The sequence below is a fragment of the Halictus rubicundus genome, chromosome 1, assembly GCF_050948215.1.
Source record: "Halictus rubicundus isolate RS-2024b chromosome 1, iyHalRubi1_principal, whole genome shotgun sequence".
In the NCBI taxonomy this organism is placed as follows: Eukaryota; Metazoa; Arthropoda; class Insecta; order Hymenoptera; family Halictidae; genus Halictus; species Halictus rubicundus.
Window position 1 is genome coordinate 30479038 of NC_135149.1, and position 26414 is coordinate 30505451.

The 26414-nt window shown below is 38.5% G+C and overlaps 2 protein-coding genes across 2 annotated transcripts in view; one reads left to right on the top strand and one right to left on the bottom strand.

The window, feature by feature from the left end:
- LOC143360731 (inward rectifier potassium channel irk-1) overlaps positions 1-26414 on the bottom strand; it is a 190468-nt gene that overhangs the window by 139700 nt on the left and 24354 nt on the right. The window lies entirely within an intron of this gene.
- LOC143356857 (uncharacterized) overlaps positions 4804-26414 on the top strand; it is a 118359-nt gene continuing 96748 nt past the window's right edge. Inside the window, exons 1-4 of the mRNA XM_076792932.1 lie at positions 4804-4907; positions 4972-5058; positions 5205-5314; positions 5780-5883. Coding sequence (XP_076649047.1) covers positions 4804-4907; positions 4972-5058; positions 5205-5314; positions 5780-5883 — 405 coding nt within the window. The remainder of the gene's footprint in view (positions 4908-4971; positions 5059-5204; positions 5315-5779; positions 5884-26414) is intronic.

Below are 26414 nucleotides of genomic sequence, written 5' to 3' on the forward strand. Positions count from 1 at the left end.
TCTTTACTTCAGCGTCAATATTTACAATCTGTCATACAAGTGTATCGAGTACTGGTAGATTAAAAACCGTAAGAGTCTCTCGTACACTTTGTGGACAAATGACGTTTTTCGTTCGCTCGGAGCTGGACTGGAGGAACGCGAAGTTTGTGATTATGTTGCATTAGAAGAGACTTGTAATTTTTTTGTTTTAATTAATTTCAGTATACGCAGATTCGGTGTAGACTCTGTACAATTATGATCAAGAAACGAATGTCTACAAAATGTCAGAAATTGTCAAGACTTGTTTTGCTCTTTTTCAAGCACTGAATTAAAGATTTTTTAATTGCATGTACAGTGTATAATGAAACCAGATCCATTCCTTTCCTTTTAACCGAAGGTTAAACACTCGAAGTTATTTTAACTCCAAAACTATACTTCTATATATATATTTTTTTCCGTCTTATACATAGGAAAATGGTGCAGTTTACTCGTACAATAATGCAGTGTTTAGTAATTTATTGCCACTAAACCTACCAACCACAAGTGAAACGTCTTATAGAAGAGAGAAGATTGAATTTATTTAAACACTGTACGATTTTCATTAAAATATCTGCTTAACTAAAGAAGTCAATCCAGTAATTTCCTATGAAAACGTTTTTTATAATTTCAGTTATTGTGAAATAGAAAACCGGTCATTTTGACCGCGGTAGGTTTTGTGTTAAATACAGACAAATTTAATAGTGCAATTTTTAGTGGCGCCTTACAGTCGCCATTTGAGTGCTAAGGGTTAACAATAGAACTTCCGAGCACGTCGAAATGACGGATTTCGAATTTCTTAATTTCCAATTCGTGAAGATATAGAAACGTTTTCTTGAATTTTTTAATTTACAATTCGTGAAGATGTAGCAAGGTTTCCTTGAATTTTTTAATTTCCAATTTGTGAAGATGTAGAAGCATTTTCTTGAATTTCTTAATTTGCAATTTATGAAGATGTAGAAAGGTTTCTTTGAATTTTTTAATTTCCAAGTTCGTGAAGATATAGAAATGTTTTCTTGAATTTTTTAATTTCCAATTTGTGAAGATATAGAAATGTTTCCTTGAATTTTTTAATTTCCAATTTGTGAAGATGTAGAAACGTATTCTTGAATTTCTTAAATAGTAATTCGTGAAGATATAGAAATGTTTCCTTGAATTTCTTAAATTCCAGTGTATGAAGATATAGAAACCTTTTCTTGAATCTTTTAATTTCCAATTTGTGGAGATGTGGAAACCTTTTCTTCAATTTTTTAATTTCCAATTTGTGAAGATGCAGGAACCTTTCTCGAATTTCTTAATTTGCAATTTATGAAGATATAGAAACGTTTCCTTGAATTTCTTGACTTTCAGTATATTCCTCTATTCAACTACAAACTACTCAAACCCGAATAAATGTGTTCCCGTCATTGTTATAAAGGAATGTGTCTCGGACTCGGTTCCAGCGTTAAAAATGAATTGAAAAATACTATGCCCTTCCTACAGAGCTGCATTAAATCTATTACCAGCATCAATCGTCCGAAGAATCGAGTTAGCCAACAATGGCATTAACCGTCGATTAGAGGGGAGCGAACTCTTGTCGGAATCAGCTTATCGCTTATCAGCGTCGCGCACGTTTCAAATTCTTCCTGTTTGCGGGTCCCCGGGTCGCTGTTGTGTATACACGTCCAGAAAATCGAGCGATATTTCTCGGTATGTCGTGTTTGTACAATTAGAAGCTCGTTCCCGCGATGTTAACGCCGAAAGTGTCGAGGGAACCAGGCCCCCGACGGTTTGTTGCGTAATGACGGCAATTGCACGGTGCTCGTGTGTCCCGTGATAAGGCATGTGGACGTTCTTCAGGTACCACGGAGAGCACAACTCCCACGTCGTTGACGTTTCATTGTAATTTCGCGGAGAGATACCGCGACCAGATACCCACACACATACACGCCGTCTTAACGAACCCAGGATCCTTATCGGCCCCGTTGACATCACCGAACCCGTACACCGTTTCGTCAATAACTCCATCCACCTCGTAAATTATCCACTTGTCCGATACATTGAGAACAGCTGCAAAATTGATTTACGCCAGTTTTTTAAGTACGTGCTTCGAATGCCTTCCCCGCAAGCTATTGCGCGCGCAGGATCTGTAGCCGAAGGATTTGTGGCTCTCGACCGTGGTGTTTTGTCCTTTTGGAGATTTTAGACGCGAGTGGGGGCAGGTCCTAGACGCGACCCAGACACATTTTTTCCCCGGAATTTTCTCCTAACTTCCCGGAGAAATTAATTGTTTTTAATTGATCTGGATTTTGGGCGTAACTTTGCTTAGGAGTTGAAGGGATTTTTCGTTCTTCCGGTAGTACTTTGTCGATTTTTTCTGTCATTGTTTCTCCTGAATTTCCTGCCAACTTCCCGGAGAAATTAATTGTTTTTAATTGATCTAGGTTTTAGGCGTAATTTTGCTTAGGAGTTGAAGGGATTTTTCGTTCTTTCGTTCTTCGAATTTCCTGCCAACTTTGCGGAGAAATTAATTGTTTTTAATTGATCTAGGTTTTAGGCGTAACTTTGCTTAGAAGGTGAAGGGATTTTTCGTTCTTCAGGTAGTACTTTGTCGATTTTTTCTGTCATTGTTTCTCCTGAATTTTCTGCCAACTTCCCGGAGAAATTAATTGTTTTTAATTGATCTAGGTTTTACGCGTAACTTTGCTTAGAAGGTGAAGGGATTTTTCGTTCTTCCGGTAGTACTGTGTCGAGTTTTTCGGTTTTGATTTAACCCTTGTAGACTGTGGAATGTTCCAGTTAGCTTGTTTATAAAAATTCGCAGTATTTACAAAGGGCCTAGCAGGATAAAAATGTGAAAATGTGTGTGTGAAAACAATGGCTTTAGGTTGAAAGATAATCGCCCAAAATTTTAAGTCGCTAACCCTTGATTTAAAGATAATACGAGGGTAAATACCCTTAACTGTATCATTTTTTTTTCTCGGTTGTTAATTAAGATATTTGGATGGAAGAAAAAGGAAAATATTCGAATTTACCTTCTTCATATCATATATTTTTTTTCAGAATTGTGATGAAATTATGAAGGGTAGAAAAAAATTATTTAATTTTTTGGGGATGGGGGTTGCAAGCAATCCTTCGAGTGACCACTTCCAAAAAATTCAAGAACAATGTTCTCTTACCTATCTAATAAATACAAAAGTTTCAAGATGGCCGGATTGGAACATAGTTAAATATTGAAAAACAAATGAAATTACAGTATTATAATGTAGGGATAATACGAAATCTCAGGATTACTGTGACGGAACTGTCGGATCTGCATTTTGTAACAAATGCCGATTAATTGTTTATAGAACAGAAAACCAACGTAGGAACTTTATGTTAACAAGAAGCTTGTGTTGCCCGGTAATAAAAAGCGATTAGGAAATTTACATTGACTTTAACCTTCCGTATCTTAAAAATTGTCCATCCTTTTGCTACAATAAATATACAATAAGACGCGTGAAACGGAATTTTGAATGCTCACACGTTTCGAGCTTTGCTCGTTCATTGAACGGGCCGGAAATTCCCTGAAAATTTAAATTTGTTTTAAATTCACCTTCGCAAACTCGATTCAAATTACATTGAATTATAGACCGGAAGAGACTCGCAAATTTGTACCATGAATTTCGGTAATTTAGTTTCAAAAATATTAGACATTGAAAGCGTCCTTAAAATAGTTTGAAGTACCCTTTTAAATTTCATTCAGATTAGATTTAATTACGATGAGGAACCTGGAGTTGAATTTAAAGTAACCCTGTCTAATATTGGTTCAATGTTTATTTCAATTAATCCGAAAATCTGTCTTGCGCCAAACATCAACCCCAGAAATTCGTACAAAATCATAGTTTAATTAATGAAACCAAAAGTAGAAATTTTAAATGTATTTTAGGGGACGTTGTCTTAACCCTTTTGAATTCGACAGATTCCAATAAAATTCGGTTTATCTGGATATATCACATAATAAAAATGACTGACAAATACACTTACTGAAAAATACAGTAAGGAGCAAAACTGATTACACACTATTTGAAACATCATAGCTTTTCTAAAATTAGATCAAATGACTTGAATGTTATTGAGAAGTTAGAAGGATTAGTTTATTAGACGAGGTGTAAAAAATTTTTGAAAAACATTTCAATTGGTCGGAATCGCAAAAGAAATAGTAAAGGTTGTTTTTTCAGCTTTTTTTATCTGAGCCTGTAATGAAAATTTAAAAAATGTGTTCTATTGACTCGAATAAATTATACTCATGCTGAAAATTTCATGGATATTAATTACTTCGTTTACGAGTTATAAACGATTAAAAGTGCGATTTTTAGTCGAAAATCGTGAAAAATGGCAATTTTCGATTCCGATCAATTCAAATTTTTCCCCAAAATTTGTTACACCTCGTCCAATAAACTAATCCTTCTAACTTCTCGGAAACGCTAAAGTTATTTGTACAAATTTGAAAAAAGTTATGCTGTTTCAGATAGTGTGTAATCAGTTTCGCTCCTTACTGTAGAATCGCATTCGAGTGAAAACGAGCGTAAACTCGATCGGAGCATTAGGGTTCGTTCGGACGTCGTTTCAAGTTCGGACGGAACAATGGGCAGAAAGTTAGGCGAGTCAGCTGCGAACAACGCGTTGCAGTGTGGCGGCGGCGTAGTCACGCGTTCCCGTGTTGCATAATGTCGTGATTAACGACGGACAGCCGCGCCATTGAAAGATTTCGTGAAAGTCGCGGCGCATCCTCGCTGCACCCTGCGCCAACAAGCGTTTAGGTGCACCATGGCTGCCTCGGCTCGAAGGAAAATGAAAGGTTCTAAAGGTCGTATTAGCGACGAGTTAACCGACTGTTTAACCGGCAGTCAGCGAACCTTGCATTACGTTGCGTGAGTTACGAGAATTGCTCTTTATAGCCGTGCAAATATTTCACTTATCGGTTTCCTGCGTCAGACGTTTGCTTTGTACTCGCCAACCAAAAAAGGAAGAACAAACAAGGAACGTTCTTGACACAGAAACTAATACTCGTGGCAAAGAATTGTAAACGTAGCTGTGGAAATGTTTAAAAAACATTATTTCACGCAATAGCGGACTTCTTCTAAATTGTTAATGTATTTCCTAAAATTCGACATTCATTCGCGTTGTTACCTAAATTCACAGGTGTAATGCATTTCCAATATTTTCAGTGCTATTTTCAAACCAGCAGAAAATAAAAATAAACACAACGGGTGGTGCTTAAGAAATCTTGGAAGAAATAATTCCATATGCAGTAATAGTCTCCTTCTACACCTAATTGGTATTTCCTAAAATTCTGAATCCTTTCCCACTGTTATTTAAATTTTCAAACAATCTTTTAATCTCAATTTTTAAACTCTATTAACACATTGACACGTATGTGGGTGACGGAATTATTTGTCCAGGTTTCAAAATTTGAATTTTTCATATATTCACTGTACCAAATTTGAATACTGTAAAATTCAAAAAGCTTGGAGGACTACTCAATATCATGCATTTAATTTTTTTCAATTTTTATTACATTAAACAACACTTCGATTTTATAGAATTTTTGAGGTTTCTAGTTTGGCAATCTAAGTGTTAAAAAGAACGATAGTTAGCGCTTGGAAAATCCTGAAAAATATCATTTCACGGAACAGACTTCTTTTCACGTTTATTGAACATTTCAAAAAAATTTTGTACTATTTGCACAATTTATTATACGAGGAATAGAGTAGCGCGTTCATTGCTCTTTTCTCGTCCGCAGAGAAACGAGGTGAGAAAATCGGCTGGAAGGATCGTTCCAGCTGGCCTGGATCTTTATCTCTGGACCAGCGGTTGCAGAGGAGGATCGACAGGTTGTCGGACAAGGTACGACGATTTTTCTTGTTTTTTTTTTCCCTTCGTTTGATTTCATTGACCTTTTTTTCCCCGCGAAATGCCGCATTTCCGCGCGGCGAAAGTGAAAGTCATCAACGCAGTGGACAACCGCGAATTTTGCCGGTCGACTCGGCCGTGTGCCCGCATAAAATGCATCGTTGATGGCGCATCGATTCGCTTCTTGCACTCTGACACGAGAATTTTTTTTTCGTCGGTGCTTTTTTCTCTCCCGCACAGTATTATTTCTCGTGCGCATAATCGTCGGAATAATAGGTCAGTGAGAAGACGTTTGAGAACCGTTTGCAGTTTGTTGGTGATTTTTCAAGTTTTTCCTCCTGCGATTTTATTAGATGATCTTCTCTCGGTGATCAACCCTTAGCACTCGAGTGCATTATTTCAAAGAAATTACAAAAAATATTACGAAATATTTGTTACATTAGAAAATTTGTATTTAATAGAGTACTAAACATTTAAATATTATATGTGGAAATCGGATCAGTTTCGTATGAATAAAATGAAAATATTCTAAGACGGAAGAAAAATTTAGCTTTAGAGTGAAAATAGCGCCGAGTGCAAAGGGTTAACCCTTAGCACTCGAATGGCGACTACAAGGCGCCACTAAAAATTACTGTATCATTATTTCAAAATATTTCTTACGTTATTAAATTTGTTTGTATTTAATAAATTACTGAACATTTCAGTATTGACAAGTAAATTCCACTATTTTCGTATGTATAACATAAATAGAGAATATGTAGAAGGGACATATTCTATGTCGGAGAAATTGTTTCGTTTTGGAGGTAAAATAGCGCCGAGTGCAAAGGGTTAATACTGGTTTTGTCGTGTGAAATGATATCGATACTGTTTTTGCAACCGGTTTGCGTAATCGCGAGCGCGCTATTTGAAATATAACGTGATACAACTGACCGTCGGACGATCGATTGTGTGACATGTTAATGTTTCAACATCCTCTGCAGAGTTTATTATCCTCCTAGCGAAAATTGCTCGGCTGAAATCGATCCAATTGGCCGGCAAGCGCAAATTTTCTGCAAATTCTACTCGATATTTTCGTGCAGTCTCGATCGCGTTTGTTTCACTAGCTGTTTCAACCGCGTCCATTGCGTTTTCCACTTCGAAAATAAATTGTGAAGAACTCTGCTAGCCAGAGAATGAATTTTTGGAGGCTAAACATACAGTGACGAGCAAAAGTGTAAACACACTTCGCTAGTTTTACATAAAACGTGATAATACTACCTATTTTTCAAGTGAATGATAAAGATTAGGTAGTAGTTATATTGGTTATAGGTTAGTAGTTATATTGTGAATGTGATAAACAAAACATAACAGTTTATGTCAGATAATGCTTTACATAAATAAGGATTTGAAGCAATGTTTACAGTTTTGCACGTATCATCAGGTTAAGATAGTACACAAATGCTAGGGAAATGAAATTGTCGACAAACACTGATAGCCAACTGTAGTAAGACGCGTTTAGAGTGGTGTTTACACAGTTTTTCTACTATTTGAAAGTTGGTTGACACGCCTAAGTCAGGATGAAACCACTCGGTGCAGATAAACGAAACAGTATCATTTGATTGTGCGATAAAGGTTTTTCGCTACGGCAAATTCCAGTAAAATCTGGTGTAAGTCGTACGATGGTTGCAAGAATAAAGAAAGGTAGTGCGTCAACTTCTTCAAGAAACGGTAGACCGCGACTTCTTTCTGACAGAGCTGCACGTGAAATTGCACATCGTCTTCGAAAGTCAGAAAACTCCAAAAATCGCGGCTCAAGACGTTAGAGTAAATGCAAGTGAGTGGACCAATCGCTGCTCCTTGAAGAGAATCGGGTTCAAAGCGAAAGAAAAAAAAAACGCAAACCAGCTGTTTCAGACAAAAATATTAAACCACGAACAAAATTTGCTCACACGTACAAAGAGTGGACAACAGAAGATTGGAAAAGAGTTATATGGCCAGACGAAACAAAAATGAAAAAAGGTACCTTTTGCGCAACAATTTCTGAAGAGCGCACGAACCTCAATCATTTTTCGCCACAGTACTTTTCCGCTCGAAATAACTATGAAACAGAAACACTGCTTTTGTCGTGTCCGGCGCGTTTGATTAGACGATGAAAATTGAATTTAAAAAATGGAAAAAGGTACCTTCTGCGCAACAATTTCTGAAGAGCGCACGAACCTCAACAATTTTTCACAAGGGTACTTTTCCGCTCGAAATAACTATGAAACAGAAACACTGCTTTTGTCGAGTCTGGCGCGTTTGATTAGACGATAAAAATTGAATTTAAAAAATGAAAAAGGAGCCTTTTGCGCAACAATTTCTGAAGAGCCCATGAATCTCAATAATTTTTCGCCAGAGTACTTTTCCGCTCGAAATAACTATGAAACAGAAACACTGCTTTTGTCGTGTCCAGCGCGTTTGATTAGACGATGAAAATTGAATTTAAAAAATGAAAAAGGTACCTTCTGCGCAACAATTTCTGAAGAGCGCACGAACCTCAACAATTTTTCACAAGGGTACTTTTCCGCTCGAAATAACTATGAAACAGAAACACTGCTTTTGTCGTGTCCGGCGCGTTTGATTAGACGATAAAAATTGAATTTAAAAAATGAAAAAAGGTACCTTCTGCGCAACAATTTCTGAAGAGCGCACGAACCTCAATAATTTTTCGCCAGAGTACTTTTCCGCTCGAAATAACTATGAAACAGAAACACTGCTTTTGTCGTGTCCGGCGCGTTTGATTAGACGATAAAAATTGAATTGAAAAAATGAAAAAGGTACCTTCTGCGCAACAATTTCTGAAGAGCGCACGAACATCAATAATTTTTCGCCAGAGTACTTTTCCGCTCGAAATAACTATGAAACAGAAACACTGCTTTTGTCGTGTCTGGCGCGTTTGATTAGACGATAAAAATTGAATTTAAAAAATTAATAGATTTGAATCTGATGGAAGGTCTTGGTACTGGACTTCATCCGAAAATAGTAATCAAGCAAGTAGCATAAAACAAACTATGAAGTTCGGGGGTGGCTGAATTATGTGTTGGGGTTGTTTTACTCATAAGGGTGTTGGTCCCTTAGTTCGGATAGAAGGTATCATGCGCAAAGAGCATTATTTAAATATTTTGCAAAATAATTTGCCTTCTGTCGTTAATTCTATCGAACTTGCTGAAGACGAAGTAGTATTTCAACGAGACGGGGACCCTAAGCATACTGCAAAGATAGTAAAAACCTGGCTAGGAAATCAAAAGTTTTGATGAAGTGGTCAGCAGAAAGTCCAGATATGAACCGAATCGAAAATTTGTGGTCAATTGTGAAAAGAAGGCTAGCAAAATATGGCAATCCACCTTCAGGTGTTCAGGAATTGTGGAAAAGGACAGAACAAGAATGCTACAGCATTCAGCCGGACATGATTAAAAATTGAATAGATGCCACGCAGGCTAGAAGCAGTACAAAAAAGTAAAATGGACAAAATATTAATTTAAAGCTGTATTTCGACGAGCACAATTAAAGCACAAAACTGTAAAAATTGTCTTCGATCCCTATTTTCGATAACCATTCCGAATATTGTTAATATTAACGAAAATAATGTGTTTTGTTTGTCCTATTCGCATTGTAATTATTAGTACCTAATCTGTATCATTCAATTGCAAAATAGGTGGTATTATCACGTTTTATGTAAAACTAGCGAAGCGTGTTCACGCTTTTGCTCGTTACTCTACGTTTAGCCTCCTAAAATTAATTCTCTGGCTAGCAGAACTCTTTACAATTTATTTCACAGTCTAATGCCTCGTCTTCTCTTATTTTCACGTTGGAAATTTCGTTTTCATACAAAAGCGAAATCTTAGTCCAGCTGTTAACATTCTCCTCGGATCGTTAATCAGTAACTCGTGACAGAGCTGTTACAGCTTCGAAGAAATCGATTGCTCTACCGAATTCTGTGAAATTTATTTGGTAATTTTCTTTTTATTCGGAGAAATGGCGAAGTAATGAATTCACAAGAGTATCAGTCGCAATGAAAATAAAGCTTCTAATAAATCAGAAAACGGGGTTTCTGGGTCGTGGTTCTTTTTTTCCCCGTCGAATATCGAGCATCGTCGATTATCGATGCTCGATAGCTTTAACTTGGTTTCATTAGGTCCCTTTTGTCGCCCTGTTGGCGCATCAACGAACGGTCGGCGTTAATTATTCGCCATTAACGAGTTTGAAGAGTGCGAGTCGAGGTCCCTCGTTTATCCGTCCAATTTGCGCCGCGTTTTCTTCTCGAGTTTTCTCGTTTTTTCCCCCCTGTTTCGTAGCCGGCGCGCATCCGTTCCGCGATGGTTCGTCTCTCACGTTTCTCGTTCACGTGTCGCGTTTCCGCCACCGACATTACGGTGGCCGCTCGATAGATCCTTAAACAGATACATTTCAAATAACTGTTATCGCGCGACGACCGGCTCAGTCATCAGCTTTCCGCTGGCAACCATTAATTTTCCGGCTGCTATCGGCTTCACTTCAGAAATTATGTGCCGAGGATCCCCCGCTGCGAAAATATTTTCTGCATCGTTTGTACCCGGCTCTTTATTCAATTATTATCGGACAAGTGAATGCGCCAGGCGCGAAAAAAATCAATGCAGTTTTCTTGTTACGCTATTGTATCGTGCACTCGAGTGTCTGCTCTCGCGAACAATATTGTTCAGCCTCGTGCGCTCTTCAGAAATTGTTGCGCAGAAGGTACCTTTTTTCATTTTTTAAATTCAATTTTCATCGTCTAATCAAACGCGCCGGACACGACAAAAGCAGTGTTTCTGATTCATAGTTATTTCGAGCGGAAAAGTATTCTTGTGAAAAATGATTGAGGTTCGTGCGCTCTTCAGAAATTGTTGCGCAGAAGGTACCTTTTTCATTTTTTCAATTCAATTTTCATCGTCTAATCAAACGCGCCGGACACGACAAAAGCAGTGTTTCTGATTCATAGTTATTTCGAGCGGAAAAGTATTCTTGTGAAAAATTATTGAGGTTCGTGCGCTCTTCAGAAATTGTTGCGCAAAAGGTACCTTTTTTCATTTTTTAAATTCAATTTTCATCGTCTAATCAAACGCCCCAGACACGACAAAAGCAGTGTTTTTGTTTCATAATTATTTCGAGCGGAAAAGTACTCTGGCGAAAAATTATTGAGGTTCGTGCGCTCTTCAGAAATTGTTGCGCAGAAGGTACCTTTTTCATTTTTTAAATTCAATTTTCATCGTCTAATCAAACGCCCCAGACACGACAAAAGCAGTGTTTTTGTTTCATAGTTATTTCGAGCGGAAAAGTACTCTGGCGAAAAATTATTGAGGTTCGTGCGCTCTTCAGAAATTATTGCGCAAAAGACACCTTCTTTAATTTTTTAAATACAATTTTTGTCATCTAATGGAACGCTCCAGACGCGACAAAAACAGTGTTTCTGTTTCATAGTTATTTCGAGGGGGAAAGTACTCTGGCGAAAAATTATTGTGGTTCGTGCGCTCTTCAGAAATTGTTGCGCAAAAGGTACCTTTTTTCATTTTTTAAATTCAATTTTCATCGTCTAATCAAACGCCCCAGACACGACAAAAGCAGTGTTTTTGTTTCATAGTTATTTCGAGCGGAAAAGTACTCTGGCGAAAAATTAATGAGGTACGTGCGCTCTTCAGAAATTGTTGCGCAAAAGACACCTTTTTTCAATTTTTTAAATGCAATTTTTGTCATCTAATGGAACGCGTCAGACGCGACAAAAACAGTGTTTCTGTTTCATAGTTATTTCGAGGGGGAAAGTACTCTGGCGAAAAATTATTGAGATTCATGGGCTCTTCAGAAATTGTTGCGCAAAAGGCTCCTTTTTTCATTTTTTAAATTCAATTTTTATCGTCTAATCAAACGCGCCAGACTCGACAAAAGCAGTGTTTCTGTTTCATAATTATTTCGAGCGGAAAAGTACCCTTGTGGAAAATTATTGAGGATCGTGCGCTCTTCAGAGATTGTTGCGCAAAAGAAATCTTGTTTTACGGTGATGATCTCATTTTTCATGCAAATACCACTTTGTTACGTATCACTTCTCATTTCGTAGTTATTTCAACTACAAACGTGCTCTTGTAAAAGCATCGTTAACCTTGGTACGTTCGTTAAAAATTCGTTACGTAAATGATCCTTTGTGTTGCTACTACTTTCGTGTAATGAGTCGACTGCGAATTTCATGCAATTCAGGAACGGCTTGGTGTAATTTCAAACAGTGGAAATATTGAAAGAATTTAAGAATGTCGATATATTGTCTCCAGCTCATTAAGATCGTTCAAGAAGGAAAGGAAGTAATTGTAATTAATGCCGGCAATTTTTATTTTGCACGAATGTTTGCAGTGTAGTGACTCACACTTTAAGCAGAAGCCTCTTTACGCAATCGCCTAACTAAACACAGCAGGTACGATTATTATTGCAAGCACAAAGACGCTTTTGTATGAAAATGATCGATTGCCATACACTCCTCACGAATTGTTGCACAGGAGATCTTTTGTCCCTCTGTAACGTTCGTGCGTTTAAAACAAGTACATCAAATTGGAACAGAATTTCAAATAAATGGATTTAAAAGTGCCTAGAATATAAAATGTATAAATTTTCACCGGAAGAGCATACACACGTTAATGAAATAAATTGATGCATTTATTTGCAGACTTCAACAAAAATACCAGCTGCATTGAAATTTCGTAGACCCCGATGCGTTTAAACTTCGAATACGAGTATACATTATTTCGTTATTATTCGAAGCATAAAAGCGCAAACATAATTCAATAGAACTCACTTGCACGTAATGAGAACGAACAATTCGACCGTTCTTTTCCTGCTCGTTCGATCATTGCCGAACAGCTGAAGTTAATGATGATTGCACCAGATGTCGCAGTCATTACGACAGCGTCTTTTCAATCGAAAACAAGCTTCCGAAGTAAAGATAATAAACCGTGGAAGAGGAAACACGTATTCTTTTACAGTTTTCGGTAAAGCAGCCTGTCTTCAAAATATTCTAGAAAGTACAATTTCTTTTTACAACCCTGCAATAAAATGGCGGCGTCCGTACCTTATATTTGAATTCGCTACAAAGTTTGTTTCAGATTTCAAAATAATCGATTAATATAATACGCGAACTTTGCAGTCTTCTAAAGCTTGACAGCTAGACTGCTAAGTAAGTAATTGCGTGAAGATGCACAGTGCGATTACAAGACACGCGCACGAAAAAAGAATACCAAAGAAGAGCACGCAAAAACTGCTACAAGTGCACGTTGAACGTTCGTGCTTCTTTACGTAATCAATTTAAAATTCTAATGAACGACTAATGGCTGTCGTTGAATTTTTTCGTCGTCGAATTTTCGACATCAGAAACAAAAGTTACAATTACAGTAATACAGCGGATGTTTATGTGCTTTCGTGCAACGCGACGGCAAGTCATTGGAAATTATGATTGATTGCGCAATCATCCTCGTGCATCGTTCGCGTGATCGGTCGAGCAATTCCTTTCGGATCTGTTCGATACAGGAAACGTCGAGTGAACGGATTATTTTTTTTTTCTGTTCGATTCCGACGATAATGAAAACTTTGAGCGACAGATAATGGTGAGAATTAGCGGCGCAAAGAGGTTAAAGAACACGATGTCCAATCGGACGTATGTACCAAGTGTACTGCCGGGAGCGGTCTCGCTGGAAAAAGTTGTCCGCCAACTTTACGACTATTTCTGCCTGATTGCATCAGTGTTGGTTGCGCTCACGTCTCGATTACATTCATGCGTAAGTAGCAATATGTCTCACTTTCGAGCGTGGAAGACACGTATCCTCTAGATTGGCCTTTATCCGGCCACCCACGACCGCTATATTAAGACGAACCGACGACGGGGCTCGTGTGCGTGACACAGGAATTTGATTATTCCATGCGAATTCTAACCTCGTGGCCCCCGGAAATATTTTACGACCGCCATTTCGCCATCAAACTTTATTCACCGACCGCTATTATACAATTCATTTAACACCGGAACACGCGACGCATTCTATCCGCCATAAAACTTTATTTATCGCTGCCACTTTTATTCGATCTGTTTAATCTAGCTCATCCTGGTGCCCATCTGTCCATGTTACACGTGCGATATATTTTTTAAATTATCCGCCCCTGACCGGGGAATGTTTCTTATTAACAATTTCACTCTAATCTATTAGGTTGGCAAGAAAGTGATTTCGGTATTTTTAGGTGAAATAAAATCCAATTTTTTTATCAAAGCAACGAACTTTAATCAATAAAATATTCTCCATCTTGTTCTATGATCTTTTGCCATCTTTCTGGTAGCTTCATAATTCCGCGCTCATAAAACTTCCGGTCCTTTTCGGTGAAAAACTGATCCAAGTGCGATTTCAGACCATCATCATTAGTGAAAGTTTTACCATTCAAAGCGTTTTGTAAACTTCGGAATAAATGATAATCTGATGGTGCAATGTCAGGGCTATATGGTGGATGTGACATCGCTTCCCAACCAAGCTCCAATAACTTTTCACGCGTTACCAAAGATGTGTGTGGCCTAGCGTTCTCATGGTGCAACACGATTCCTTTGCGATTTGCCAATTCTGGCCGTTTTTCTTTGATTGCCACGTCCAGTTTTGTTAGTTGTCGACAATAAACATCTGAATTGATGGTTTGGTTCCTTGGGAGAAGCTCAAAATACACAATACCTTTGTAATCCCACCAAACTGACAACATGATCTTCTTTTGGTGCAATTCAGCTTTCGGCGTGGTTTTGGGCTGATTCGTCACGCTTGGACCATGATCGTTTTCGAGTTGTGTTATTGCAAACAACCCATTTCTCATCACCAGTGACGATTCGCTTCAGAAAAGGGTCGATTTCATTTCGTTTGAGATGCATATCGCATATGTGGATGCGTTGCGTGAAGTGAATTTCTTTCAATTCGCGTGGAACCCAAATATCGAGCTTCTTAACGATTCCGAGACTTTTGAAACGATATTCTATAGTTGTATGCGAGACATTTAACCCGTCTGCAATCTCTCGGACAGTTATATGACGATCCGATTCGATAATGGCTTTCATTTGGTCATCGTCAACTTCAGATGGTCGACCAGAACGTTGGTCGTCTTCAAGTGAGAAATTTCTAGAACAGAATTTTTTAAACCAATTTTGGCACGTGCGTTCTGTTAAACAATCCACACCATAAACTTCACATGTATCTTTGCGAGCCTCGGCAGCTTTTTTACCTCTACGGAAATAAAAAAGCAATATGTGCCTATAATGTTCGTTCTTGCACTCCATGTTCAAATTGACACGGAACTAACAATTTTAATCAAAATTACGTGTAATTTGCTTCAAAAGTAGCCTAAAAGATGCGGTTATGAAATGTCAGAAAGAAAACAAATGCAACGTTAACGGAAGTCAATCGAACAAAACATAAAGCCGTCTATTAGTGAAAACCGAAATTACTTTCTTGCCAACCTAATATTTTTTAAATTATCCCTGACCGGGGAATTTTTCTTATTAACAATTTCACTCTAATCTATTTAGGTCTGAAACTTCTCTTTCGGATTGTAAAGCGAAAGAGTTTTTTAATTAGATGGGATTCTGGGATATTAAACTTTCTTATTGCCAATCCTTGTTCCATTTCTTTCAGAAATTTATCTTGAATATTATAAATGAAATATTTTTCACTAGTCGTATGCCTTGTCTATCAATTTCTGTTGAAATATTGAAATAATTTCTTTAACCGGTTCTAACCTAATCTAATTTATCGTAAAAAATTCTAGATACATTCGGAACAATAATTTTCTTGTCAATCTCCATTTAGTCTTCGACAATCTCTATTTGTCCATTGCTATTATGAATTTTATAAGAAGTTGTAATAAATTCCTTGCTCGAGTGCACCTTACCGCCATATAAAATTAAAAAATTTCATCATCGCATCCATGCTACGAATCTTCACCTGCACACGTTTAAAAACTAATTAACGACGACAAAGAAGAACAAGCTTCAGAGTAAAGGATCCCACTGCATAAAGAACAGCATTAAATCCACACCCAACGATATTAAAATTTTTCTTCGTTCCCCCAGCACTTGGCTCGAACGTGCAAAAATCCTGAATTACAATGGCATCGACGATGACGCAACTGGACGCGAGAAATAACTGCAGAAGGATCCCGTGAGCGTATCACTATTACAGATTCCGGGGAAGAAGAAACACTATTACAGAAACACCATTACAGAAAAATCGGAACGTGGAAAGCCGGCCGTAAAAATACAATAAAATCGCCACTATCTTCGGCGCGTTGCACTTTGCGAATCCGCGTGTAAATGCATAAAGATTCGCAGTATTATTCCCGAAGTTGTGGAGGTATTGAAAGGCGTTCAGGATTTTTGCAGAAGGGTCGGAACGGTAGCAGATACGAGCGATAAAAGAAGCGTGTTTTTCTCCACGTGTGTCGCGAGCATGAGCGCGAGCGCGCGCCGCTGCGACGCCGGGAAGCTGACTTATAAGAGAGGCGGAAAAATTTTCGCGCGATCTGCAGAACGCGATTTCCCGCGTTAACAGATTCTCGGAAAAGCCGACGATAAAAATTTTACTCCGTCGGAGAGCTTCGATTATCGGCCGGCCGAAAGAAATTTCCCGATATTGCCGATAATAAAAACGATACGCGCTCGATGCAAGATTAAACGAAACGCGAGCGAGAGAGACAGAGAGAGAGAGAGAGAGAGAGAGAGAGAGAGAGAACCGGGACAAAGTGGCAATCGCGTCTTCCGAGCATAATCGACCAACAGGCTGCGATCCTAATCAAATATCCGCGCCGTCGCGTCGACGCGGACGACGCCTCATCGATTAACGATCGCTAAACAATTGGAAAAACGCGCGACTATAATCGCAACGGTGTCTCGAAGGAGATACAAGAGATCATCAATGTAATTAATGGACCGCGGTAATTTATGCAGAGTTAAACACTTACTGCGTTTTTTAGAGCTTGTCTGATGACCATGATTGCTTCTGGGAAAATTCCGTGCGAAGTGAAACTTTTTTTAATTTGAAGAACGCACGGCTGGGTATGCGAAAGAATTCTCGTTTTCGTTTCACAGATATGCATATGTTTACCAAAAATAGTGTTATTTACAGCGGCAGATTAAAAATATTTAAGAATATTAATGGGTAAAGCTTATTGCAATCAGTAGAAGAAGAAAGGAATTTTTGCGTGGCTCCTCTTTCCTGCAATTTTTATTCCGTATAAATATCCGTAGGTTATTAATAGACTGCGGATTTTATGCATTTATGGCAAAAATTAGTAGGTGCAATTTTGAGGAGCAAAAATATTAGAAAAATTTAAACGTGCTATTATATTATTTTCAATCTGCTACACATAATAAGAAGGAAAATATTTCAGTTCGTTGCAATTCAGGTAGAAAAATTTTATTTTGAATTTTGAATGATCACATTCATTTTGTTGAACCATTCTCGTTAGTCTCAGTCCCCATTCAATACTTGTTTAGAGCTCGCCGTGGACATAATTTACGAGCGAATAAAATTTATCTTTCCTGAAATAGAATGTTAAAAAATATTTCGAGCATGATAAAAATGAAATAAAAAATTCCGTTTGCGGTTTCACTGTGTGGAATTTAGCATTGAACGGCGTACTATGCGATATTCCGTAAAGCTTCGAGACTCTTCGCGACTTTTACGCGACACAAATGCATAAAGCTGAAAGATCTAATAATCGGGGGCGTACGAATTTGATGGAATTGTGGTTTCAATTGTAGGATTTGGGAAGAAGTAGAATGGGATGTTCCGGGCGGAGATATAAGTCGAAGATAGAATAATATTTGTTCGTATCATAGCCCGTTCTCTCTGGAGAAAGAGGGAAAGAGAGAGAGAGAGAGAGACGAATTTGAATATTCTGCCCTCGAGCTTCTGAATGAGGGTCTGTTCGTGGCTGGCCAACTATACTTCGCGAAATCACGAATGCATTCGTACGAAACTCTCGCAGCATTAAAATAAAACCGTTCCGAAACTGCTCGTTACGAGGCTGCAGATTGCGTGCGCTTATGTCAAAACATAAACGCGCGGGATAAACCACCAATGGTTACACGAAGCTACCCGCTTTTGCGCCCCGGAAGATGCAAAAGCTTCAACGAAGTCGAATGTTTTCAACGATTCGATAAATCTGGAACGATTAATCTCGACGAACGATAATTTCATCCGTTTCTGACAAAAACGAACAGATGAAAGAATGTAAGAGCACTGTGGACGTATTTCAAAAATATTTTCACAATATTTTCGACTTGTTGAAATCGTTAAAGGAACACATACATTTTCATTCAACTTCTGTCCCTCGCAATCTCGACTGGGACCATTTTTATTTCGCGTAAAGTCTGCAATTTTCATTATGAATAATTTTGCACGGTAAATCTGTAAAATTCTTTTTCTGTCAACGCATTTCCGGCTTAACGCTCTCGTTTGTCGATTGGCCTCCAAAGATGCAAATTCTGAAACAGACTTTGTAGTAAATTCAAGTTTTTATTTCTTAATTTATTATATTACAGGGTTGTAATGTATTGTAATTTATTATTACAGGGTTGTAAATTATACTTTTCCGAATATTTTGAACACAGGCTGCTTTACCGAAAACTGTAAAAGAATAAAAATTCTTTGCAAATAATTGATTACTATTAGGTTGTTTATCGTGTTTCGGAAGAGATAAAAATCTCGCAGAATTGTTTTAAACACTTCACTGTGCCGGATTTTCAGGGGAAAGTTGCACAAGTGGCCTAGTAATTTCGCTTTTATGTCCCGAAAGAGATGAAAATTCTTACGATGCCGAATTTCAAAGGAAAATGCACTATTAAAATTTCCCTTTTACGTTCCCTTCAAAGAGGAGATAAAAACATTTTTCAATGCCGAGTTTCCAGAAATGGCAAAAATGGTAAAAGATCGTAGTGACGACAATAAAAAGAGAGCTGATGGTGGAGAATTGAGCGACAGGTGGCCCGTGAAAGATGGCTAATTAAATAAGATTTAGCGTTATCGACTATCGGGGAGTTTGTTGCCGGTCGAGGGAAATTTCGTGGAAAACCGAAAGAACCTCGCGGCGGAGGAAATTTCAATGTTGAAGCGGACGAGGACGTTCGTCAGAGCCACGAAATTTCCCGGACGATCGACGGGAACGGTTAGCCGGCGAACGAACTTCAACTATTCTCCTTATCGCGACCGGCCAAGCACTTTACTTTACTTTTTGCTCGACGGGGCTTTTTCCTTGGGCGTTCAGCCCGAGTTCGCCCGCGGCCCGCATATTTCGGCCCCGGGGGCAGGTGTATTAAGGCTTTTCATCTCGATATTGGAAAACTTGCCGGAATAAATGAAGTTTTTCGCGAAACAAGAATGCTCTCGTCAAATTGCGACCCCGGCGAGAACCAGTTTCTTTCCCCGCGAATTTCACCTCCGTTCCATCCTTTCTCCATTCCCCGCCTCTCGATTAGAGCAACAATATCTGCCACAGGGTTCTGCCTTTGTGTTGGCTGCTTTAATCTCGATTTCTCGCCTGTTCGCCCGGAACCGCTTCGTCATTTTTCGACCACCTGGACAAAATTATTTAAAACTTACCCGCTGAAATTTTCGTGCAATTAGACTGAACGGTGGAAAGATCTACTCTGCTTGATTGAAATTATCTACCGCAGTTTTATTTGTATTCATTCTTAAAGGTCAGTTTCAATATTAGACTGAATATTCTTATTCGTGCTTCTGCTGTCTCGTCATTCTTACTAGGCCGGTAATGTCTATAAAAATGAAAAAATAGATTCCTATAGTTGAAAATGTCCCTAACAAAATGTGACAACTCCCATTGCATCATCTAGCCTAGTTTTCCTCCAATTAATTCCTTAAGTCGGTGCTAACACCAGTCTGAATGTTCTCTTATACTTGCTGTTTCTCTATTTTTATTGATCGGATCATATTTATAAAAATTGAAAAGGAAAAATAGATTCCTATAGTTGAAAATGTCCCTAACAAAATGTGACAACTCCCATTGCATCATCCATCCTAGTTTCCTTCCAATTAATTCCCAAAGTCGGTGTTAACACCAGTCTGAAGGTTCTCTTATCCTTGCTCGATGTTTATTGATCGGATTATATTTATAAAAATTGAAAAGGAAAAATAGATTCCTATAGTTGAAAATGTCCCTAACAAAATGTGACAACTCCCATTGCATCATCTAGCCTAGTTTTCCTCCAATTAATTCCTTAAGTCGGTGCTAACACCAGTCTGAATGTTCTCTTATACTTGCTGTTTCTCTATTTTTATTGATCGGATCATATTTATAAACATTGAAAAGGAAAAATAGATTCCTACAGTTGAAAATGTCCCTAACAAAATGTGACAACTCCCATTGCATCATCTAGCCTAGTTTTCCTCCAATTAATTCCCAAAGTCGGTGTTAACACCAGTCTGAAGGTTCTCTTATCCTTGCTGTTTCTCTATTTTTATTGATCGGATCATATTTATAAAAATTGAAAAGGAAAAATAGATTCCTATAGTTGAAAATGTCCCTAACAAAATGTGACAACTCCCATTGCATCATCCATCCTAGTTTCCTTCCAATTAATTCCCAAAGTCGGTGTTAACACCAGTCTGAAGGTTCTCTTATACTTGCTGTTTCTCTATTTTTATTGATCGGATCATATATATAAAAATTGAAAAGGAAAAATAGATTCCTATAGTTGAAAATGTCCCTAACAAAATGTGACAACTCCCATTGCATCATCTAGCCTAGTTTTCTTCCAATTAATTCCCAAAGTCGGTGTTAACACCAGTCTGAAGGTTCTCTTATACTTGCTGTTTCTCTATTTTTATTGATCGGATCATATTTATAAACATTGAAAAGGAAAAATAGATTCCTATAGTTGAAAATGTCCCTAACAAAATGTGACAACTCCCATTGCATCATCTAGCCTAGTTTTCCTCCAATTAATTCCTTAAGTCGGTGCTAACACCAGTCTGAATGTTCTCTTATACTTGCTGTTTCTCTATTTTTATTGATCGGATCATATTTATAAACATTGAAAAGGAAAAATAGATTCCTATAGTTGAAAATGTCCCTAACAAAATGTGACAACTCCCATTGCATCATCCATCCTAGTTTCCTTCCAATTAATTCCCAAATTCGGTGTTAACACCAGTCTGAAGGTTCTCTTATCCTTTCTCAATGTTTATTGAACGGATTATATTTATAAAAATTGAAAAGGAGAAATAGATTCCTATAGTTGAAAATGTCCCTAACAAAATGTGACAATTCCCATTGCATCATCCATCCTAGTTTCCTTCCAATTAATTCCCAAATTCGGTGTTAACACCAGTCTGAAGGTTCTCTTATCCTTTCTCAGTGTTTATTAATCGGATTATATTTATAAAAATTGAAAAGGAAAAATAGATTCCTGCAGTGGAACATGTCCTTAATCGACTGTGCCGACCCCCCTCGGACTATCAATCCCAGTTTCTTTGCAATTAATTCCCCAAAAATACCCATAAAATCGACGACTGGTGAAAAGAAAAATACACAGGGAAGCCTCTCTTAAATTAGCGAACGGTCTCGAATTTTTAAACATTAATTCGCAGTTGGTACGGCGTTTTTCTGGTTAAAAACGGGAAGAGGAAGCTTCTCGCAGCGATAACCCCGAGCACCCGGTGCTTGAACCTCTGCGGGGGAAAAAAACTGGTGGGATAAGCATTAATCTCAGAATTCTTTCTGTGCGATCCGTTTCCCTGATTCGCTAATTTGTTACGCGTTTTAATTCCCGCGTCCCGACCGAACCTGCACCGAATTCCATAGGATCCGCAATTTATGGAACGATAAACGCTTTAATAAGGCGCGGGGCGTAAATAAAGAGAGAGAGAGAGAGAGAGGGGGTTGTTGTGCGGGGGTGGGGGTGGGATATTCAACCGGGGGTGTGCCTATTTGAACACCGTCCTCGCTGTTCGTTTTTCTATCTTCTGCTTTCCGAGGCTGAGCTTCGGTGGCGCGCGCGTATCGCGAGGCTGTACGTGGATTACATACGGATGTCGGTCTTATTAACATCGGTGCCAGGTGGACGAGATAAGAGTTAATCGGCGAGACGTGGGCTTATCCTTTCGCGGGCCGAAAGGAGACTACTCATCCGAGAGCACGGGGCATTGTCACGTAAAACGCTCGTACATCTTCCTTTCTCGTCGGATATTTCGCGCAATGTGACTTTTCATGGGCTCTCTCTCTCTCTCTCTCTCTCTCACACTCGCTGTCCCGGAAATGCTTCTTCGATTCATCGCGTCGCTTCCCTTTCTTTGATCGTTTCTCTCTTCATTAAAGCATTCTTGTCGGGCGAACTATGTCGCGGAATTAATTCCCGGGAAACTGTTGAAGACAGCTTGACGGGAGTTGTCGTGTTTTGTTCGGGACACTTTCGACTGTAGGAATCTATTTTTTATTTTCGATTTGCATCAACATTGTCGGTGTAATAAAAATGAGGAGACAGCAGAGGCACGAAGAATTCAGTCTAGTGTTGAAACTATTTTTAATAATTAATTGAAGGAAAACTGGGCTAGATTATTTAATGGGGGATGTCACATTTTGTTAAGGATATTTTGAACTATGTGAGCGTATTTTTCCTTTTCAATTTTTATCAACCTAATCGGTCTAATAAAAACGGAACGATAGCATTAAGAAGGATAATTGAATATTCGGTCTAGCATCTTTTGATCTTTTTAATTGGAAGAAAACTAGGCTAGATAATCGAATGGGGGATGCCATATTTTGTTAAGGACATTTTTAACTATGTGAGCGTATTTTTTCTTTTCAATTAGCGTAAACATTATCGGTGTAATAAAAATGAGAAGACAGCAGATGTACGAAGAATTCAGTCTAGTATTTAAACTATTTTTAATAATTAATTCCCGGGAAACTGTTGAAGACAGCTTGATGGGAGTTGTCGTATTTTGTTGGGGACACTTTCAACTGTAGGAATCTATTTTTATTTTCGATTTCCATAAACATTATCGGTGTAATAAAAATGAGATGATAGCAGAAACGCGACGAAGAATATTCAGTCTAGTATTGAAACTATTTTTAATAATGAATTGGAAGAAAACTAGGCTAGATAATCTAATCGGGGTTGTCACATTTTGTTAAGGGCATTTTTAACAACGCGAACGTATTTTTTCTTTTCAATTTTTTATAAACCTAGTCGATCTAATAAAAATGGAAAAATAGCATCAACAAGGATAATTGAACATTCAGTCTAGCATCGTTTGATCTTTTTAATTGGAAGAAAACTAGGCTACATAACTTAATGGGGGATGTCACATTTTGTTAATGACATTTTAAACTACGCGAGCGTATTTTTTCTTCTCAATTCTTATAAACATTATCGGTGCAATAAAAATGAGAAGACAGTAGAAGCACGAAGAATTCAGTCTAGTATTGAAACTATTTTTAATAATTAATTGGAAGAAAACTAGGCTAGATAATCTAATGGGGAACGTCACATTTTGTTAAGGACATTTTCAACTATACGTGCGTATTTTGTCTTTTCAATTTTCATAAACCTACTCGATCTAATAAAAATGAAACCATAGCATCGACAGGGATAATTTGATCTTTCTATTATTCAGTCTACCATCTTTTGATATTTTTAATTGGAAGAAGACTATAATAATTTAGTAGTTGGTTCGACATCTTCTTAAGTACATCTCGAGCTCCAGAAAAATATTTTTCCTTCAGGTCTGACAAACAAAATAGATCCAATAAAAATGAAGTAACACAATTAAAACCACTTCGATCACGATGATACAGGGCAATACTTCAACAAAAAAAAAAATAATCCTTGGAGGGTGTTTTCTAAAAATCGTGTGAGAGAAGGGTTGCCAGGAAATGATAGTGGTAGTGTTCCGGAACGGATCATCGTAAGTGTCTTTTCATTCGTTTCCCATTAAATCCGGTCGCGCAATCTCGGTCTTCGCGTCGGCAGCCTTTGTTTCACCCGTTGTCTGTTCGCATCGTCCTTTCTGTCCTTGTTCGCTGCTTGTTCGTCTTAATATTGGCCTGGTGGGCGGACAGGCCGGGACCTAATCAAAGGGATGCCCGGGAAAACGGAGATATACACGCGGCCGCCTCTTCCAGCCCGTAATCGCGCGCCGAGAATACGTGCTCTCGAGGATCGAGATCGAGATCGAGAGAGAGAGAGAGAGAGAGAGAGAGAGAGAGAGAGAGAGAGAGAGAGAGAGAGAGAGAGAGCCCGTCACGATTTCCCTGCGAGTGCCAACGCGATAAATTTATTTCACTTGGCACAGGGACAGGGAAAACCAACTCCTGCGATCATCCCCGTCCAGTTAACCCTTGACCTCTCGTCCCCGGTCCGCCGTTTTCTCGAAACCGTCCGACGAAAGGTATTGTACTCTCCGCTCGCGATACCATAATTCTCTGCCCCTCAGTTTTCATGGAATTCTTTCGATCGCGATCCAACCCTTTCAGTCAAAAGGCCGTTCGATTTTTCTTCGAAGATACGCAGAGAGATTGGAATTTTTAATCCTGATTAAATTCGGCTCTCCCGGTTCCTCTTATAAAAGTTGACGGAATTTCTCATAAAGTCAACTCTGAGATTTTCCGCGAGAAAATGTATCAAGAGATCTTTAATCTTTACGTTCGCTCTGTGTTCGAATCGCTGATTTTCCGAGACTGCGAATGGACAGGTATTTCGAGGAGTTCTGAAAAATTTGCATCGCCAACCATCGACGCCGACGTTAATTAAAAATTCCTGATTACGGCGTTCTACCAAAAATATAATGCATCCTTCCACAAAGTATTAAAGAAAATTGTCACGGGGAATATGTATGTAAATTCCTTCGAACGCTGTCCTTGAACGCGTTATAATTTCAAACAAGCTCATGCAGAAACGTAATTTAATTCTCTTTACAGGAAGAGCCAACGTATTAACCCGCGGGTGAACAAAAATAAATTTTAAAAATCACGTAGCCTTGAACGAAGTTCCAAACTGCATCAAATTGCATAGCAAGCACGGTACGCGCAGGTTCGTTGCATTCCCTGTTATCACTCGTGCCTAGACTGCGGATTTGATGCATCTATGACAAAAATGTTTAGGTGTTATTTCACACCAGTAGAAGAATTAAAAGAATCTGAGGCTGTCAATGGTTTATAACCAAACTTCGCATTTGTGACAAAAATCTCCATTGCTGTATTTAACCCTTTGCACTCGAGTGGTGACTTTGAAGCACCACTAGAAATTGTTGTGGCATTATTTCAAAGAAATTACAACAAATATTACAATGTATTTGTTACATTACAAAATTTGTATTTAACAGATTACTAAACATTTAAATATTATATGTGGAAATCGGATCAGTTTCGTATGAATAAAATGAAAATATTCTAAGACGGAAGAGAAAAATTTAGTTTTAGAATGAAAATAGCGCCGAGTGCAAAGGGTTAACACTTTGACTGCCAAACTAGAAACCTCAAAAAATTCCATAAAATCAAAGTAAGTCTTCAATGAAATATAAAAATTGAAAATGATTCAATGTATGATATCGAGTAGTCCTCCAACTTTCTTGCATTTTACAGATCGTAAACAAATTTAGTACGACGAATATATTAACGTAAAAATTAATTTTAAAACCTGGACAAATAATTCTGTCGCCCACGTATGGGTGACACGGCAGCCAACGCGTTAAATAATTAAAAAAGGAATAAACGTGTACAAGCTATCTTGCACCGAGTGTACACAATTTTGATTACGCATAAAAATGGCAGTCTACTGATGCGAACTGATTTCTATAATAACGCGGTCTATGATCCCGTTCCTCGGGGTCTCATAATGAAGATCGTTCGGAGGCGTTTAATTAAATGCGACAACGTCGGCGCCGCCGGGGTGCAGCATCGGATTGCATTTAATACGGAATCAGGCTCGTAAATTCGAAGCCGGTTGCGGCCAGGGTAAAGACAACGGGCGGCCCGGGAGCAGATAATTAGAGAAGTATTCCGAAAGCGCGGGACTTAATTTAATTTAGCGGGATCCAAGCGATTTGGTCGATGCGAGAGCCGGTTATGAAATATGTTGCAACGGGGCCGGCTCAGGTATTTCTGTGCTATTCGAGGGACAACGGGTGCAAGCGGGTTGCAGCCGCTCGGAATGATGCTCCTGTCTGCCGCGATTTAAGCAGAAATTATATTCCGCAATAATTAATTCATTCGATGCAACGGCTTCGTTGCTCTTTCTCTCCGTGGTCCCGAGTTCCTAATAATATTTAACGGCTCGGACGGTTCTAAGGAACGAGAGCCGTTCATTCCGACGAACCGCGATTTTATTTCATTACCGGACCAATCCGGAGAACCTAATGGAATAACTGTTTGTAAATTAATATTCCTTCGAGTTGCTAAAACCACACTCTTCTAATCGCGTTATTCGATGGTCGATGCTCGAGGTAATTAGAAATTCCCTAAATTGACACTGGCCA